This window comes from Giraffa tippelskirchi, chromosome 9 (genome assembly GCF_054371585.1).
Source record: "Giraffa tippelskirchi isolate mGirTip1 chromosome 9, T2T-mGirTip1v1.2.pri, whole genome shotgun sequence".
Classification (NCBI taxonomy): domain Eukaryota; kingdom Metazoa; phylum Chordata; class Mammalia; order Artiodactyla; family Giraffidae; genus Giraffa; species Giraffa tippelskirchi.
The window spans coordinates 90929649-90947349 of record NC_137283.1 but is presented as its reverse complement, the minus strand read 5'-3'; the positions used below and the strand labels follow the sequence as shown (position 1 = coordinate 90947349).

The 17701-nt window shown below is 38.3% G+C and overlaps 1 protein-coding gene and 1 long non-coding RNA gene across 3 annotated transcripts in view; one reads left to right on the top strand and one right to left on the bottom strand.

Annotated features, from left to right (window-relative positions):
* UBE3D (ubiquitin protein ligase E3D) overlaps window positions 1-17701 on the top strand; it is a 148096-nt gene that overhangs the window by 34129 nt on the left and 96266 nt on the right. For both annotated transcript variants that reach the window (XM_081530458.1, XM_081530457.1), the window contains exons 6-8: window positions 4976-5045; window positions 6353-6461; window positions 9839-10002. In XM_081530458.1, the coding sequence (XP_081386584.1) occupies window positions 4976-5045; window positions 6353-6461; window positions 9839-10002 (343 nt within the window). The remainder of the gene's footprint in view (window positions 1-4975; window positions 5046-6352; window positions 6462-9838; window positions 10003-17701) is intronic.
* On the bottom strand, window positions 9504-15895 carry LOC145521665 (uncharacterized). Its single transcript, XR_014065569.1, has 2 exons — window positions 15821-15895; window positions 9504-10731 (listed from the first exon to the last, which is right to left on the bottom strand). It is a non-coding gene; the product is annotated as an uncharacterized LOC145521665 (long non-coding RNA).

The following is a 17701-nucleotide window of genomic DNA, read 5'->3' as shown; positions in this document are numbered from 1 at the left end:
AACCAGAAATCTTTATGATGTGATACCTAAGTATATTAGGAGGTCATCGTATGTGAGTATATGTGTGGGGATAATGTAGGAGAGCTTTACCCACATCTACTCTAAAAGTAAATTAGTGGATCCCCAATGGGACTTCCCAGGTGGTACAGTGGTAAAGAACCTGCCTGCCAATGCAAGAGACTCGAGTTTGATCCCTGGGTCAGGAAGATGCCCTGGAGTAAGAAGTGGCAACCTGCTCCAGTATTCTTGCCTGGAAAATCCCATTGACGGAGGAGCCTGGCAGACGACAGTCCATGGAGTCCCAAAGAGTTGGACATGACTGAGTGACTGAGCACACACACAGTTTCAAAAATGGTGGCATAAAGAGAATAGATAGTTCTCCTCTGAAGGAATCAAGTACAGAACTGTACAAGTTCAGAAGAACAGCTACTAGAAATAACCGAAATGAAGCAATGATTGAGAGATGTTCAGTTATCAAAAACTGCTACTGCTTTGGGCTAAATGGCAAATTTGTGGCTTTTTTGCTTGAGGTCATTGCCATATTCCCCCCAACCCCTGAACTTGGGTAGGAAAAAAAACACAGCTTTATTACTTATAGGTGGTTAAAGATTTGGTTCAGGGTAGACAAAGGAGAAAGGAGAAATTTCAGAGGGGATATTTTGAAAGCAAGAGTGTCGTGGAAGGGCTGAGCTAATAACTTCTTAGCATAGCTCTGACTGATTGCTAAACTCTACATACATACAGTAGATGCCAGGGAGTCCATTAGGAACTGAAAGCTTGGAGAGACCTGAAAATTTGTTGTGCCTTTGGTTCATTCCTCAGTCCATATACAATTTGGGTAGCAGAAGGTGAAAGCCTTAGTGGTTTGAAGTATTTGAGAAGACCCTTGCCCCAGATTTGCTGATAGCCAAACTATGCAGAGATAGCAAATACTCTCTATGGAGTCAGGCTAAGCAAAAGTCGACTGAGCATAGACACAGTGACTACATACTGTGGGAAGGCATATTTCCTGGTTTTTTAGTCCAAGCTTATTAATTGACCTATAAACCAACAACACTTCAAAGGATAAAATCCAGAATTACTATAGTGTTATTACATACAATATCCTACTTCCTTCCAGAAATTATTAGCCATGCAAAGAAAGAGACAGGAGTGGTTCATACTCAATGGAAAAGCAGGACTCAATGGATGCTGAAGAAGCACAAATATTAAATTAGCAGACAAAGATGTTGAAATAACTAATTATAAATATGGCAGAGAATTAAAAAGACAAATGAGTAGTAAATCTTAAAAAATTAGAAACTTCAGAGAAACACCCAGTTGGTAATTACAGAGCTGAAAAGTACAGTAACTAAAGAAAAATTCACTGGATTAACTAAAACCTCATATTTGAGATGATAAGAAACAAACAAACAAAAATTGTTGAAGATAATGAAAGTGTTAGTTGCTCAGTTGTGTCCGACTCTTTGCAAACCCATGAACTGTAGCCCGCCAGGCTCCTCTGTCTATGGAATTCTCCAGGTAAGAATACTGGAGTGGGTTGCCATTCCCTTCTCCAGTGGATCTTCCTGACCCAGGGTTCGAACCCAGGTCTCCTGCACTGCAGGCAGACTATTTACTATCTGAGCTACCAGTTGAAGATAGGTGAACAGAAATTAAGCAATCCAAAGAACAGACAGGAATAAAGTCTCAAAATGAAGAGAATATCAGATTTGTGGAACGATATTAAGTGTTTCAATAAATGTGTAAGTGGAGCTTTAGAAGGTGAGAAAAAACATCAGGGGAAAAAATGGGTGAAATGTTGTCAAATTTGGTGAAATATTTTAACTTTTGGATCCAACAACTGCAGTGAATCTCAAGTAGGATAAACACAAAGAGCATTTCACCCAGGCGTGTTGTAGTCAAACTGATAAAAGCAAGAGATGAATCTTGAACAAGAGAAAACAAAACATCACCTTGTAGGGATTTTATTAAGAATTAAGGCCAACTTCTTAAAGACACTAAAAGACAGCCAAAAGACCCTTGAGATATTCAAAATATTGGGAGAGAAAACAGTTACATCTTTCAATTAATAATTCTATATCCACTAAAACACTCCCTCAAAAGTGAAGGCAAAACAAGGACTTTTTTTTTTTTTTTATATATAAATAGGTGGAAATAATGGATTACTAGCAGACAATGCTCAGGAAAGTTCTTCAGGCTGAAATGAAAGATAATCAGATGCTAATTGGAATCCACAGGAAGGAATGAAGAGCAAGATAAATGGAAAATATGTAGGTTAATTACCACAAAAGCATACTAAACAGAGGTTAGCATAAAATTAAAAACCACCTTTTCCTTGCATTTGCCAGTGCTCTAAAATCAGAACTTTTGATATCAAAGACTACACAAAGTGAGAATCTAATAGATGACTGCACAAAAATATGAGACCCTGAATGACTATACGGCACAGTGAAGGCAAATCACAAGTGAATACAAGCCTGTGAAATTACAGACAAATATCAATCCTTTGAGACTTTAAGAATTTCAGATCTTGAACGTGGTTAGTCTGCTTTTAACTAGACATAATGCCATGGGCCTGGGAAAATCAATTGCAAGTCATCTCTAGAGGAAAATACCTTCATTGTGAAACATGTTATTCCCACAAAGAATTTGTTAAGTACAGTGTTTACCATACAACCAAACATAAATAGTCACATAAGTAAACTAGACTTCTATCAGTGAAAACTAACAAAAACAGCAACCAATAGAAACAGACACCTGTTACTGGAATTATCAGATATAAACTGTAAAATGACCATGCTTACTGTATTTAACAATATAAAAGACAGGTTTGAAATAATCAAAGGGTAAAGGCAACTAAAACAGTAAGCATATTTGGAGAAGATCTGCAACAGAATTTCTTAAAAATATAATTGAAATTGAAACAGCAGATTAGGCACAGCATGGAGGAAGAATTAGTGAACAGAAGATAGATGAGAAGAAAAATCTGTAACTCAGCACAGAGAGACAAGATAAAAAATACAGAAGAAAGGGTAAGAGACATAAAACACAGGAGATCTAATGCATGTTTGATCGTGCTTCTAGAATGAAGAAATAGAATAGAGCATAGTATTTGCAGAGAGAATTGCTGAGGATTTTGCAAAAGTGATGAACTGCGATTTGTAGTCTGAAATCCAGTGAATTCTAAGAGTGTGAGGCCCAAGTAAGAGAAATACATAAAAGTATATAGTTAGATACATCATAGTGATACTGAGGGAAAATTTAAAAAAAGGAAAATGAAAAATGTTAAAGTAACCAAGGAAAAAGACATCACCTTCAAAGGGACAGCAGAAATAGAGATCTGAAGACAGGGGAATGATAGTGTACACAAAGGTTAAAAACTGTTAACCTAGGATTTTATATCAAGAGAAAATGTCCTGATACGAAAGAATCAAGACAAAGATAAATATATTCTCTGTCAAGCAAAAACTAGGATATTTCAATTCTAGTGATTTAGTTTCTTATGAAAAGAAATTTTACTGATATATTAAGTAAAAGGAATGATTCCAGAAAGAGGGTCTAAGTTCATAAAGGATTGGTAAAGAAAGTGGTCAATATGTTGGTGACACTAAGTGAGTGTTAATTGTGTAAATTAGTACTACCTTGTGGGGTTAAAATTGTGGAATTAAACAATAGTGTCGACAACAACTGGGATCACTTTAGAATGTTAAAAAGTTCAATTCTGCATCTAATAACATGATTTTAAATAGTAAAGTGAAAAATTGAACTTCAAGGGGAAATATATAGTCATCATAATGATTCAAAAAAAAGGCTTTTTTTTTTTTACGTTTTTCTGTGTGTTACATTGAGCAGTTGTAAATGTTTTCAGAAAATCTACAAGGAACAATTTCTTATTAAAACAATTAAAAATTTGTTGGCACACCAGTTTTAATGACTATAAAATTCTCTTGCTGAAATATATAGATGTTTATTTAATTCAACCATCCTCAATTTTTAGAAATTTAATTTTTCAGTATTTTCTATTAATATTATTGTAAGCACCTTAATAGATAAATGTTCACAGATATCTATAAGTATTTCTTTGAGATAAATGTTTAGGCATTTAATTATGGTATCAAAATGTATGTATATATATATATATTTTTTTCACTTTGATTTTCTCAACTAACTCTCAACCAAAATGTATATATATATTTTTAATGCCTTCACCAAGTGGCTTTCCAAAAATCTGTTATTTGCAATTCTGACAGCAGAAGAATAAGTGTAACTGTTTCTCCATATCTTCATTGCTGCTACGATTTATCTTTCAAAAATATTTTTTTATTTGATACTAAAAATATTTCATTTTAATTTCCATTTCATTACTAGTGAGTGAACATTTTTCATGGATTTTTTTAAAAATTAAAAATGATTATATTTATGTTCATTTCTGTTAAACATTTATTTTAAATTTTTCTGTAAACAAAGTAATAAGATAACCCGATTTGGTAAAAATTGGATATTGATACATCATTGAGATTCTGGGTAAATATTAATGTGAGGTTCACAGCTTCTGTGCTTGGGCTTTAGAATACTGTGATTAAAGAGGCTTTTTCAGTGACTCCTAGGATTGTGGCTACTCTACAGAAATGAGGAAACCAAAAAACTGAGTTTTAGATGAGTGGGCTGTGGTTGAGATGTGCCTGGTGTTTATAACCATGCATGTTTGTAAACAGAGTCTGCTGCACCAGACTCATCTAGGGCGTGCTCTTCTGAAACAGCACTGAGCTATCTGAAGTCTCAGGGCTGTCACTTTATAGTTGCATCAGTCTTTGTCTTCCGAAGCTAAGTCGCTTTTAGAAAAGTTTTACTGAATGTTCATTGTACCATTATATCAGATATTTAGTTTGAAATGTCATAATTTGAGACCAACATGCCCACAATAGAAATACTAATTGTGGAGCTTTTTAATATTCTTATTTTTTGTTTCTAGAAACCACTAAGTTTTATATGACGGAGATAATTATTCTGCCATCTGAAAGAAATTTTCCCATCATACCAAGGTACAAATAGCAAATTGTTTGTTCTGTAACTTCACAGGTAAAGAAAGATGGGAACAATTGATTATTTAGGAATTCATTTTTATTTATATGCCTGTTTGCTTGGAAAGGAAAAATGAAAGCCTTTGGAAGAGCTTTTAGGAAGTAGAATGAAACCACAGATATGAAAGATTTGAAGATTTATTTATGGTTTGCTTACATAATGATATAAACAAATGTGCTCTTATAAATCTAGTTCTGAAATTTTTTTGTGCTTCTTTCTGTGTGCTAGATATCCAAGGTCTTATAATCATCCATAGGTTTTTGAGTAATTATTTCTGGTTTTAATTTAACTTATTTGCAACGTGAATTAGTTTTTAAATGACTTCTGTGTTTTTAAAAAGAATATTGCTTATCCACTAAATTCATTAGTATTTCTTTTCTTTGAATCTTTTTAGTTTTGCAAAACAAAGTTAACTGTAATGTGTCTTTCAGTTCATTTATTGATGTCTAAAAATTATGGCCCTCTGACTATAACCTTGAACTGCATCCTCTTATAAATACTTTGACTATGCATCTCAGATCTGACACTCTGAGTGGAAGCAAGTAGAAAACATTGAAGATAATACTGTCTAATGTTTGGAAGGAAATTTCTCATCTTCTTTTATAACTTAGTTATTCACTGTTTAATTGACCACAGCTCAAATGGAATATTGACTAATCTAACAGTATATTTTTTTAATTTCATGGAGGAAATACTTAGGTTGGGCTTCCCTGGTGACTCAGATGGTAAAGAATCTGCCTGCAATGCAGGAGACCTGGGTTCAATCCCTGGATCAGAAAGATCCCCTGGAGAAGGGAATGGCTACCCACTCCAGCATTCTTGCCTGGAGAATCCCATGGACAGAGTAGCCTGGCAGGCCACAGTCCATGGGGTCACAAAGAGTCAAACACGACTGAGCAAGTAATACTTTTTACTTTTCACGTAGATAGGTTGGGGTGGAACATGTATTAATGATTGAAGAATAGGTTATAGAAAGACTGGCTCAGGAACTTCTCTGGCGGTTCAGTGGTGAGGACTCCATGCTTCTACTGCAGGGAACATGGGTTCAATCCCTGTTTGGGGAACTAAGATCTCACAAAGACTGGCACAAACACCAAATACATTAAAAATAGATTAAAATTAGCACAGATTGTGAGGGAATGGGCAACATACACAAAAATCTGACATGCAGCCACCTCTGCCTCTTAGGTACCCTGTGAGTATTTGGGGCTCTTATTGTCAGTTATTATGAGAGGCTCATTGTGAAAATTGGTTTCTGTTCAAACAGGTCTCAGTTTGTACAGAGCATTATCGCCCAGTGTATGGTGGAACTGTCCTCTGCTAGAAGCACTTTTAGATTCACTATTCAAGATCATGATGGCAAAGTATACATTCTGGTAAGAAGTGATTTTTGCCCAGTTTTTTGTAGCCTAGTAGTTCAGGGGCTCAGAAATTCTTTGGATTTTGTTATTCTTTTTTCTTAATTCTCAGGTCTAGAAAATAAGGGATCAAAAATTAAAATTTTAATTGTCAGCTTAATTCACAAATCAAACACCTTTAATTGAATAACAAATGATTTACCTGCCTCTATGTAGAAATCCCATGGACAGAGGAGACTGGTGGACTGTAGTCCGTGGGGTTGCAAAAAGAGCTGGACATGACTTAGCGACTAAACAACAACAGCGGTGTGCTAGGTACTAGGAATTCAGAGAGAAATAAAACCTAATTCCTGTTCTGTAGAAGCTCATGCCACAAAATTAAGTTTTTCTGCTTTCAGTATTTAATGGCTTTCTTGGTCAGTGTAACACAATTCTCTTTTTCACTTTTTACCTCTTTATTTGATACTCTTGTGTTTAAAATATGTTCTGTTGATTCTGCTTTTGTTTTACTGTTTTGTGTGTGTGTGTGTGGTAAGAACACCTAACATAATCTACCCTCTTTACAGATTTTTATATTATAAAAATATTATTTTATATGTTATACTCCAGCATTGTTAATTATAGGCACAATGTTGTACCGCAAGTCTCTGAAACTTACTCATCTTTCCGAACTAACACCTTATACCCTTTGATTAACCACTCCCTATTTCTCCCTCCCTTCAGCCCCTGACAACCAGCATTCTACTTTCTACCTCTATGAGTTAGACTATTTTAAATTTTTCATGTAAATGGAATCATGCAGTATTATCCTGCTGTGTCTTATTTGTTTTATTTATAATACTGTCCTCAAGGTTCATCTGTATTGTCACACATTACAAAATTTCCTTCTTTTTAAAGGCTGATATTCCATTGGGTGTGTATACCACATTTTCTTAATCCATTCATTGTTGGTGGGCATTTACATTGCTTCTTGCATCTTGGCTATTGTAAACAGTGCTGCAGTGAACATGGAAGTGCAGAGATCTCTTCAAGATCCTGATTTCAACACTTTGATGTTTGAGCAGTAGTGGCAAGTTTTGGGGAAGAGGCTCCACAGATAGCAGAATCGTCCCCTACATAAACCACAGGCATCTAATACTAAACTGCTCCTATTAAAAATAATGTTCTGCAGAAAAGAGTTTAGGACATTATATGAAAATCCAAGATTGAGGGCCCAAGTCTCTTCTTTGCCTCCACATGAGTTTTATTCAACCAGTAAACATATATCGAGCACTTCTTATTTGAAAGACACTCTCCTAGGTGCTCAAGATAGAACAAAATGCCTTCAAGGACCTCACATGCTAATACGGGAGCATGGTAGCTAAAAGGAGGGAGGGAATTGAAGTTGTTACTTGATATTGCTTTGTGACTGATGATCCATCACAGGGACTCCATGCTTCTCTAATTCCAGATAATTTTTATTCAGAGTTAAAATATTTTCTAAGTAAGGGTGACACTATGTATACCTCTTAGTCATAGTCTGAAATCAGCTTTAATTTTCTTTCTTTTTTCTTTTTTTTCTGCTATTTTTTTCCTTTGGCCCCACCTCGAGTCTTATAGGATCTTAGTCCCCCAACCAGGGATCATGCCCCTGCAGTGGAAGCGCAGAGTCCTAAGCACTGGACCGCCAGAGAAGTCCCTCAATTTTCTTTTCATCTTTTCAAGTTGAAAATCAGGAGTAGGAATTTTTTTTAATTTACTACTAGTGTATTTTTAAGTTAAAAATTTTTTCATTCTTATAAAAGTAATACATTCTTGAAATACATTCTGACAACATGAAGAACATAAAAGTGCTCCTTCCTTGCATTTTGTCCCCTTCTGCCCTGCTGTGTCATACCATCCAGAGGTAATCATTAACAGTCCATTTTCCCCCTGTTTATAATTATATGTAATATACCCACAGGTATTTGTAAAAATAACACAGTGATGTAATTAGCATCATTCTTCAACGTGTGTACTTCACTCAGCCGTGTATCATGACTCCTGTTTCTTGTTAGTGTAAATATGGACTCTTATTAATGATGAGAATTCCACTGTATGGCTGGTAAAGACAGTGCTTCAAGGAAAATCATCTTTGCATGCGTATTTTAGTTCTTTAGAAACAGATTTTTCTCCTCACTCTTGGAACTTGTGTATTTTAAACTCTGATAACTATTGCCTCCAAAAAGTTGGACTAATTGATCTTTTATAAACCTCCTTTACCCTCTATAGACATTCTTGGTACCCCACCCAGGTCCCTCTCCTTGGCTGGTCCCGCGTTTCCCATTGATGAGCATGTTGCCCACTCACGGCTCACAGCTGCCCTCATTCAGACTTGTCCCATCTGGACAGATGTAGCCTGGCCTGGGGAGTTTCTTGTCCACCCCTATACTGCTCAGCCTACTGCCTGTGACTTGACTCTGGGCTACAAAACCTGCTGTCTTCTGTCTTAAAATGGGATTCTGTAGGTGGGATTCAGGTTCCAGGGCTCCCTGTGAGATTAGGTTGAGTCCACATCACTGGCCAACTCCTTCCCCTGCCTTCTCTTTCCCTCCCACCCTTTCTCCTGAGAGTAAATCCTCAACTAATCAACTGAATCCAAATCCAGAAGCACTCTCCCAGAAGCAGTGTGTGGGAAGACCTGCTCCAAACCCTTCTTCTGAGCTTGATTTTGTCAGTCTTTTTGTATTTGCCAATCTGATAAGTGAAAAGGGGAGGCACAAAAATTTTGTATTTCCTTATTACTAGTTAGAGTGACATTTTTATATATTCCACTTCTTTCTTCTGTTTGATTCTTTTCTTGTTCCTCATCTGTATCTTTCTTGGTCTGTTTTTCCCACTTACTGATTGCTAGGATCTCTATGAATCATGGATAATAACTTTGTGTTACATATTTTCTCTTAATCGATTGTCTTTAGAAACTGTGTTATCAGCGGCTCTACAAACATTGTACTTTGAAAGACTTACCCTACTTCAAAGTTGCATACATGATTTTTCAATATTTTTTCTGGTGTTTTATAGTTTTATCTTCTTTTAAAATAGTTTTTGTTTTTTTCTTTTTTGAGTGGTGGTATGAGATATGGATAGGATTTCCCTGGTGGCTCAGACAGTAAAGTGTCTGCCTACGATGTGGGAGACCAGGTTCGATCCCTGGGTCGGGAAGATCCTCTGGAGCAGGAAATGGCAACCCACTCCAGTATTCTTGCCTGGAAAATCCCATGGATGAAGGAGCCTAGTAGGCTACAGTCCATGGGGTCATAAAGAATCAGACACGACTAAGTGACTTCACTTACTTACTTAGGAGATATGGATAGGGTGGTGATAATTCTTTTTTTTTAAATACTCTTATGTTTAGACTTTTCTCTTCATTTCTTTAGCTATGGCTTTTAAACTCAGACAGTTTGGTGATTGAGTCTTTGGGACAGTCCACAAGTATCCAAAAATTCCCTGTGTTGGAAGATGTATTGAAGGCCGATTCCAGTTCCGCCTGGAATGCAGTCAAGGTTCTCTACCAGCCATGCATCAAAAGCCGGAATGCAGAGTAAGTCGCCTTTGTATGTTTCCTCCACATTGTATTTTCCTTTCTGTTGCCATGTTAGTATTAAGAAATTAAGGAATTCAGTGGGACTGTGCCACTTCCCTACTGGATGCTGCTAGCAATCATACTGCTATATATTGTGCTTTCAGAATAGATTGAATCATTATAGATTATTTATGCTAATTGCAGAAAGCTTGCTTTTACTGAAAATAATTGGCCCTTTTTTTTTTTGTAATCTCAGCTATCTGTGCATATGGCTGCAGTACTAAATCAGGCTTCGACAGCTATGAATATTTACTGATAAACGTTTTCCAGGCATTTGGGATACAGTCGTGAACAAAACGCAGTGCCTGTCTCCTAGGGTTGTCATTCTCATGGGGGGAAGGCAGACCGTAAACAAAACAGACAAAACATCAAAGACTGTTACAGCTCTTACTGTAAGTCAGGTGCTCATCTGAGGGCTCCAAGCTCATTCCAAGCCTAACAATAATCCTGTGGGGTAGGTGCACATATCAGTTCAGTCCAGTCGCTCAGTCATGTCGGACTCTGCAACCCAGTGGACTGCAGCACGCCAGGCTTCCTTGGCCATTACCAACTCCTGGAGCTTGCTGAAACTCATGTCCATCGAGTCGGTGATGCCATCCAACCATCTCATCCTCTGTCGTCCCCTTGTCCTCCCACCTTCAATCTTTCCCAGAAACAGGGTCTTTTCAAGTGAGGACACGTATCACCCTGTGTTAAAGACAAGGACACTGAGACACAGGCATTAAATTACTCTAGTGAACTATAAAGCAAGTTAAGATAGTTGGGGAGAGGAGGTGTGGGTGTAGGAGGTTGGCATTTTATACTGAGAAGTCTTCCTTAGATAAAATGACATTTAAGTGGAAAACGTGAAGGCAGTGAGGGGAGTGAACCGTCTCTGAGGAAGAGCATTCCTGGCAGAGGGAACAGAAAATGTTCTTATTTGAACAGATTGGAAGCTTATACTTGTCCTGTACTCGCTGATGGGTTTGATCAAATTTGTACCAAGAACAGAAAGATCCCAGTCTTCTGGGAAGTAAGTAAGAAATTCTTAAAAATTATTGCTTGTCTTTTCTTTTCTTTGAATTATACAAGCAATGCAAGTCATAAAATATTCAAACAGTAGAGACTTACATAAAGTAAAATATGAAAGTTCTCCGTCATGTCCCTCTTTAGAAGAAAAAAGTATGTTCTGTATTTTTCCACTTTGTTTTTTCTTTTTTGCATCTTAATGGAATTTGAATGATACATGTGTATTTTTTCACACTTACAACAACAACAACAACACTGTGTCTTGGAGATTCTTTCCATGTCAGTGCTTGGTACTTTACGAAATGAATGTACTGTAAGTAATTTAACCATATTTCTGTTGATAATATTACCTTTTTGCTGCTTTAAGTAGTATTGCACTGTGTGTGTTGTACATTTGTTTTGTGATTATGTATAGTTTTTATGAGGTATTTCTAAAAGTAGAATTACCAAGTCAAAGAATATGACTTTTAAAATTTTGATGGTAATATCAAATTATTTTGCAAAAAGGCATTGCAAGCTTATCCTCCCACATGAAGTTTCTATAAATATCCTTTTCTCTATACCCACACCCAAGCTGCCACATAGATTTTTGCCCATCTGATGCCAGTCTAAATGAAACAGACAGTTGACTATCCTTGTGTTTTATAGAGGCATGATCAGAGAATATGGCTTATGTATTTGATGCTTTGGGGACTTTGTTGAGCAATGTGTGTGTGTGTGTGTTTGTTGTTATTTAGTACTTCAGTTGTGTCCAACTCTTTTGCAACCCCATGGACTGTAGTGGGCTCCTCTGTCTATAAGATTTCCCAGGGGGGGATCCTGGAGTGGGTCGCCATTTCCTTTTCCAGAGGATCTTCCTGATCTGGGGATGGAACCCAAGTTTCCTGTATTGCAAGCGGATTCTTTACCACTGAGCCAGCAGGGGAGCCGTGCGTGTGTGCAGGCGCGTGTATGTGCGTGTGTGTGTGTGTGTGTGTACCTTTATATGTTTAGGTTTATATAGTCAAGTTTATTACAGCTTTTTAATTCATCCTTTTTACTTGTTTGAGATGTGGCTCTTTTGAGAAGGGAATGTTAAATCTCACTATGATTACGGAAAAGTCATTTTCTTCTGGTTTTGATGCCTTTTACTGCATTATATATTTTGAAGCTATGTAATTAGGTACGTAAAAGGTTTGTGCCATAACAACTTGACTGATTGCATATTTTATCAATAAGATTTTTCTCTCCTTTCATTTGACACTCGTTTGCTTTAATTCTGGTTTGCCTGATGTTATTATCGCTATATTTACTTTCTTTTAAAAAAATTATTGATTTGTTATCTTGTTTTTCATTTGTCTCTTTTCAGCTGTCCCATGTTATCTTAGGTCTATATCTTGTTAACATATACCTGGTAAGCAGCATGTAGCTGGATATTTTGAAACTGCAGTGTGACAGTCTTTATTTTCATAGTGAACTTAATTCTTGTTTATTGTGATTACTGATGTAGTTGAAGTTAGTCTGCTTTTACATTGGTGGCCTTCTCTGTGTCATTGCTTTCCTGTGATGATTTGAAAGTAAAAAGTGTCTATTTCAAAATGATTTTTAGTGGTTAACGTTAAATTTTTATTACACATCCTTAAACTTATTTTTAACATTGGCTATCAATACCTATATCTATTTAGTATCCATTCTCTTCACCAAAATGAGAAACTACTCCTTTAAAAAAATTTTTTTTGTATATTCTTTTCCATTAGGTTTATCACAGGGTATTGAATATAGTTCTCTGTGCTGTGCAGTAGGACTTTTTTACCTGCTAATTACAAACTCCCAGTTCTCCCCTCTCCCACTCTCCTTCTTAACAAAGCTTCACATTTAGTCTCTCCCTCCTAAGGCACTTTCTCTCCTCTGTTGAGATCATTTATGATTGTGGATTCTGATGATGGTGGTTGCTGCTGCTTCTTTTTTTTTTTTAAATATTTTATTTATTTATTTGGCTGCACCAGGTCTTCACTGTGGCACTTAATGGCTCCATGGCATGTGGGATCTTACTTCCTCACCAGGGATGAAACCCATGTCCCCTGCAGGGCAAGGCAGACTCTTAGACACCGACCACCAGGGAAGTCCCATGGTTGTTTCTTCTTAAGGAAGCATCAAGCCAGGGCTCTACCCCATTTGCTTACTTCTTACTTGTATTCCTGCATAATGACCATAAATGGCTTTATATTTTTATTGTTTAAGTGTGTGACCATAAAAACATGCAGGATTATTTGATGGTTTTAAAAATATTTACAAATAGTATTATATTGTATGTATATTTTTGCAGTGTTTTTAAAGTCATGATTCTTTGTTCCAGTCATTTGATTTGATAAAGTCTAATAGTTGTTTTAAACTTGGAATATAGTCAATCCTAGGAGAAGGCAATGGCACCCCACTCCAGTACGCTTGCCTGGAAAATCTCATGGATGGAGGAGCCTGGTAGACTGCAGTCCATGGGGTCACGAAGAGTCAGACACAGCTTAGCGACTTCACTTTCACTTTTCACTTTCATGCATTGGAGAAGGAAATGGCAACCCACTCCAGTATTCTTGCCTGGAGAATCCCAGGGACGGGGGAGCCTGGTGGGCTGCCGTCTATGGGGTCTCACAGAGTCGGACACGACTGAAGCAACTCAGCATAGTCAATCCTTGAATATCTGAAAATGGCTTATACCTCTTTTTGTCTCTTGGAAAACCTTAGGATTTTCTCTTTATCTTTGCTTTCTAAGATTTCACTCAAAGGTCTAAATGTATGTGTTTATTCAGAATTTTCTCTAATGTCATAAACTATTCTTGCCTTACAGATGCAGTGTTCCCTCAGTCTCTGTGAGAATAATAATTAAAATCTTCTGTTTTTTTTTTATTAACTCTTTTTCCTTGAATATTATTAACTCTTCTCTTTTTGAAAAGAGACCTTGTGTTTGGTAGGGGCTTCCTTGATAGCTTAGTTGGTAAAGAATCCACCTGCAATGCAGGAGACCCTGGTTCGATTTCTGAGTCAGAAAGATCCACTGGAGAAGGAATAGGCTCCCCACTCCAGTATTCTTGGGCTTCCCTGGTGGCTCAGCTGGTAAAGAATCCGCTTGCAATGCGGGAGACCTGGGTTCGATCCCTAGGTTGGGACGATCCCCTGGAGAAGGGAAAGGCTACCCACTCCAGTATTCTGGCCTGGAGAATTCCATGGACTGTATATGTATAGTCCATGGGGTCGCAAAGAGTCAGACCCAACTGAGTAACTTTTGATTGTGTTTGGTACTGCCTTTCATGGTGTTGCTTTTCCCAAATGTTTGATAATTTTACTGGAATTCCTGCACTAGGATGCAAACACCAGGAGAGCCAGGACCTTGATTGTCTCACTCTTCACCCCATCTAGATGAGTGCTCGCAGAAGTGCTCCAGACATGCAGTCTCTGTTTACATCTAACGCAACCCATGTGCAGTGAATCACACCTGGTTTTCTGTCCATCCTCGTATTTCATAATCACTCTTCAGCTATTGATGACGGTCGGTTTTCGTTACCTTAGCCTGCCTTTTTTGGACTAGGGAATGAGAACTCAAAGGAGATCCTAGACTGGATGTGCCCATTTTTTGACAACTTTTGACTATTACGAAGAAGGAAGTAGTTCAGATTTATGTTATGGGGGCACACCTTGGCTTCCTCATGATGAAGGCTTTTTGCATTGCCTTCCTTCGGGAGGGTTAACAAGGACTCAGTGCCCTTGTCTCATCATTCCATGTATTCTAACTGGAAATACAGTGACTATAGTCCATTGTATTCTGTTGTATTCATCAGTGGACTTAAAAAACAAAACAAAACTTCAATCTTGGGGATAAGTTGACATCCAGTAAATGAGCTTATTACTTTAGTTTGCCTGTTCTGTAGAAATGTGTTTGTTGTGTTTTTCCTCTGGCTACTGTTTGCCTCAGTGCCAAAGGTGGGGAGGAAATTTCGCAGGTTGGTAAGCATCCTGTGAATTATTTACTTTTATCTTTTAAGGACGTTAGTATCTCTGTTGGGGCATGACTGAGGAAACTGTAGACTCCCTGGCATATTTTTGGCACTTGGGGTGGTATATTAACTATTTTAGTCAAATTGGCTAGAATTTTTTTCTAGTGGAAGTGTGGATTGCCAGATGGCGGTCTAAAAGAGGAAAATAGCAAATGTAACTATGGTTTTATTTCCTTGAGCACATATAAAAAAGTAGCATGTAATATTTTTAGAATGTTCTTTCTAGCAATAGAGACACATGTCTCTTAACATTTTGAAGTCTATTTTTTTTTTTTTAATCTCTTTCCCCCTGCCCACTCTCAGCCAGAGTTATCTTACAACTCACACTCCTTAGTTTGCATGTTAAAGTTTAGATCTGAAATACTAAGTTTTCAGCTTTGGACTCTTTTAAGTTCACTTCTGCAGTTTAATTTTGTTAATTCATTATTTCACCTGTTGCCTCCTATTCTCTAGATTGGGGGTAATTTTGTCCCTCAGGGAACATTTGGTAATGTCTGGGGATATTTTTGGTTGTCACAACTGGAGGGACTAGTGGCATCTAGAAGTAGGGGTTGCTCTTAAACGTTCTGGAGCCCTTAAACCAAAGAATTATTTGGCCCCAAAATGCCAGTTGTGCCAAAGTTGAGAAATCCTGCTCTTGATGATTCCCTGAAACCAGGCTGTGTCTACCTTTCTACTCTGGGTGTCGCAGCCAGAACTTTTCTTGAAATGGTATTTAGTCCAGTGAATACAAGAAATTTTACCTTGGGGTTATAATAGAGCCAGGCGAGAGCAGCCCTTAGCATGTGATCGTTGCTGTTACTGTGGGCCATTACCCTGCAGGACGTTACTAGGTAACAGTTACCACAGGGACCATTAGTGTTCCTGCTCAGCCATTGGTTGGTGCCACGGTGGGCCCCTCGGCCAAGTAAGCCACTATCAATGAGTGACCGTTAGTGGTCCTGCTCAGCCATTGGTTGGTGCCACAGTTGGCCCTTCGCCCAAGCGACCAACTGTCACTGATTGACCCTTAGTGGGGCTTCCAGCCAATGGCTGGCAGAATGGTGGTCCTCAGGTGGAAAGTGAGGTTAAGAGGTGGATCCTGGCTTTCTCCACAGGACCTTCTTGCTTACCCGGCCTCTGGCCAGTCGGTGAGCTGGCCTGACCAGGGAACAGGCTGGGAGCTGTGTCTTGCAGGACTCCAGAGCCAAGGCTACCCGTTGGCCTTGGCCTAGCAGTGAATCTCTCCCCCGTCTCTGTCTCTGCAACATAAGGGCAGTGGCCGTCTGCATGGAACACAGTCCCTCTCCGTCTCCTCCTCCCCAGTTTGGGCAGCCTGAGGCCAGTTGGGTTGGGCATCTGGCTCCCTCAGCAGTGACAGTGGGTGAGGTCTAGGGCCCTGGCCCTGAGGGAGCCGCCCGCCACCGAGATCTCTGTCCCCTTAGCCAGGCCTGGACCTCCGAGGGGAAAGTTATTCCTTTGGTATAGATTTACAGGAACATTGTTACCTGACTGTGATCTGACCACAAGAGCAAAGGACCTGACAAGAAGTTTGCAACAACTAACCACACCCCTCCCTCACCTTTTCTCGAAAAGGGCTTTGCTGAAAGCTTTTGGGGAGTTTAGATATTTTAAGGTAGAAGCCGCCCATCTCCTTGCATGGCCCTCAATAAACCTTTCAGTTTGCTCTAAACTAGGATGTTTTGGTGGTAGTTGGCCTCACTGTGCGAACGGCACACAGACTTGCGTTTCAGTAACATCATGAGTCCAAAATCTCTCTAATCCCACGTATTAATTTTTTTTTTCCGCATGTTAACTTTGTTAGAATAAATAGGCTAAATGGTAAAATAGGGTAACTGTTGTTATACTGCTTTCTGTTTCTTTGGGGCAAACATGAAGAATAGATATATTTTTGTTAAACAGTAAGGAAGAATTTCATAGGTATCAGGTTCTTTGTTCTCATATTTGTAAGAGAAGAGATCTTAGGGGAATGTAATCATTAAGGGAAAATAAAGAATGTTTTTAAAGCTAAATTGAATTCTCTTTTGTACAAATTATATGAGTCCTAATGTTGGTAGTGGAGAAGGCAATGGCACTCCACTCCAATACTTTTGCCTGGGAAACCCCATGGACGGAGGAGCCTGGTAGGCTGCAGCCCATGGGGTCACGAAGAGTCGGACACGACTGAGCGACTTCACTTTCACTTTTCACTTTCGTGCACTGGAGGGGGAAATGGCAACCCACTCCAGTGTTCTTGCCTGGAGAATCCCAGGGACGGAGGAGCCTGGTGGGCTGCCGTCTATGGGGTCGCACAGAGTCAGACACGACTGACACGACTTAGCAGCAGCAGCAGCAATGTTGGTTGTGGTTCTTTCCACCTTTTCAAAAGATACAATATCTGACTTAGGCATCTGGAAAATTTGAACTGAGAACTGTTCTATTTTCTCCTGTTAATAGCATTTTCTTGCAAAAGATATTGAGGGTTGAAATGTTGATGATGTGTTATATTCACCCCTAATGTTAGTAGAATTTAGAGATTAAATTTTACAGAGTAAGATTTCTCGCTTGGCTAAATTGGTAAATATTGGTTCTAAATTAGAAGTGTTATTTTTACTTTAAAATAGTTACCATTATTGCTTTTCCTA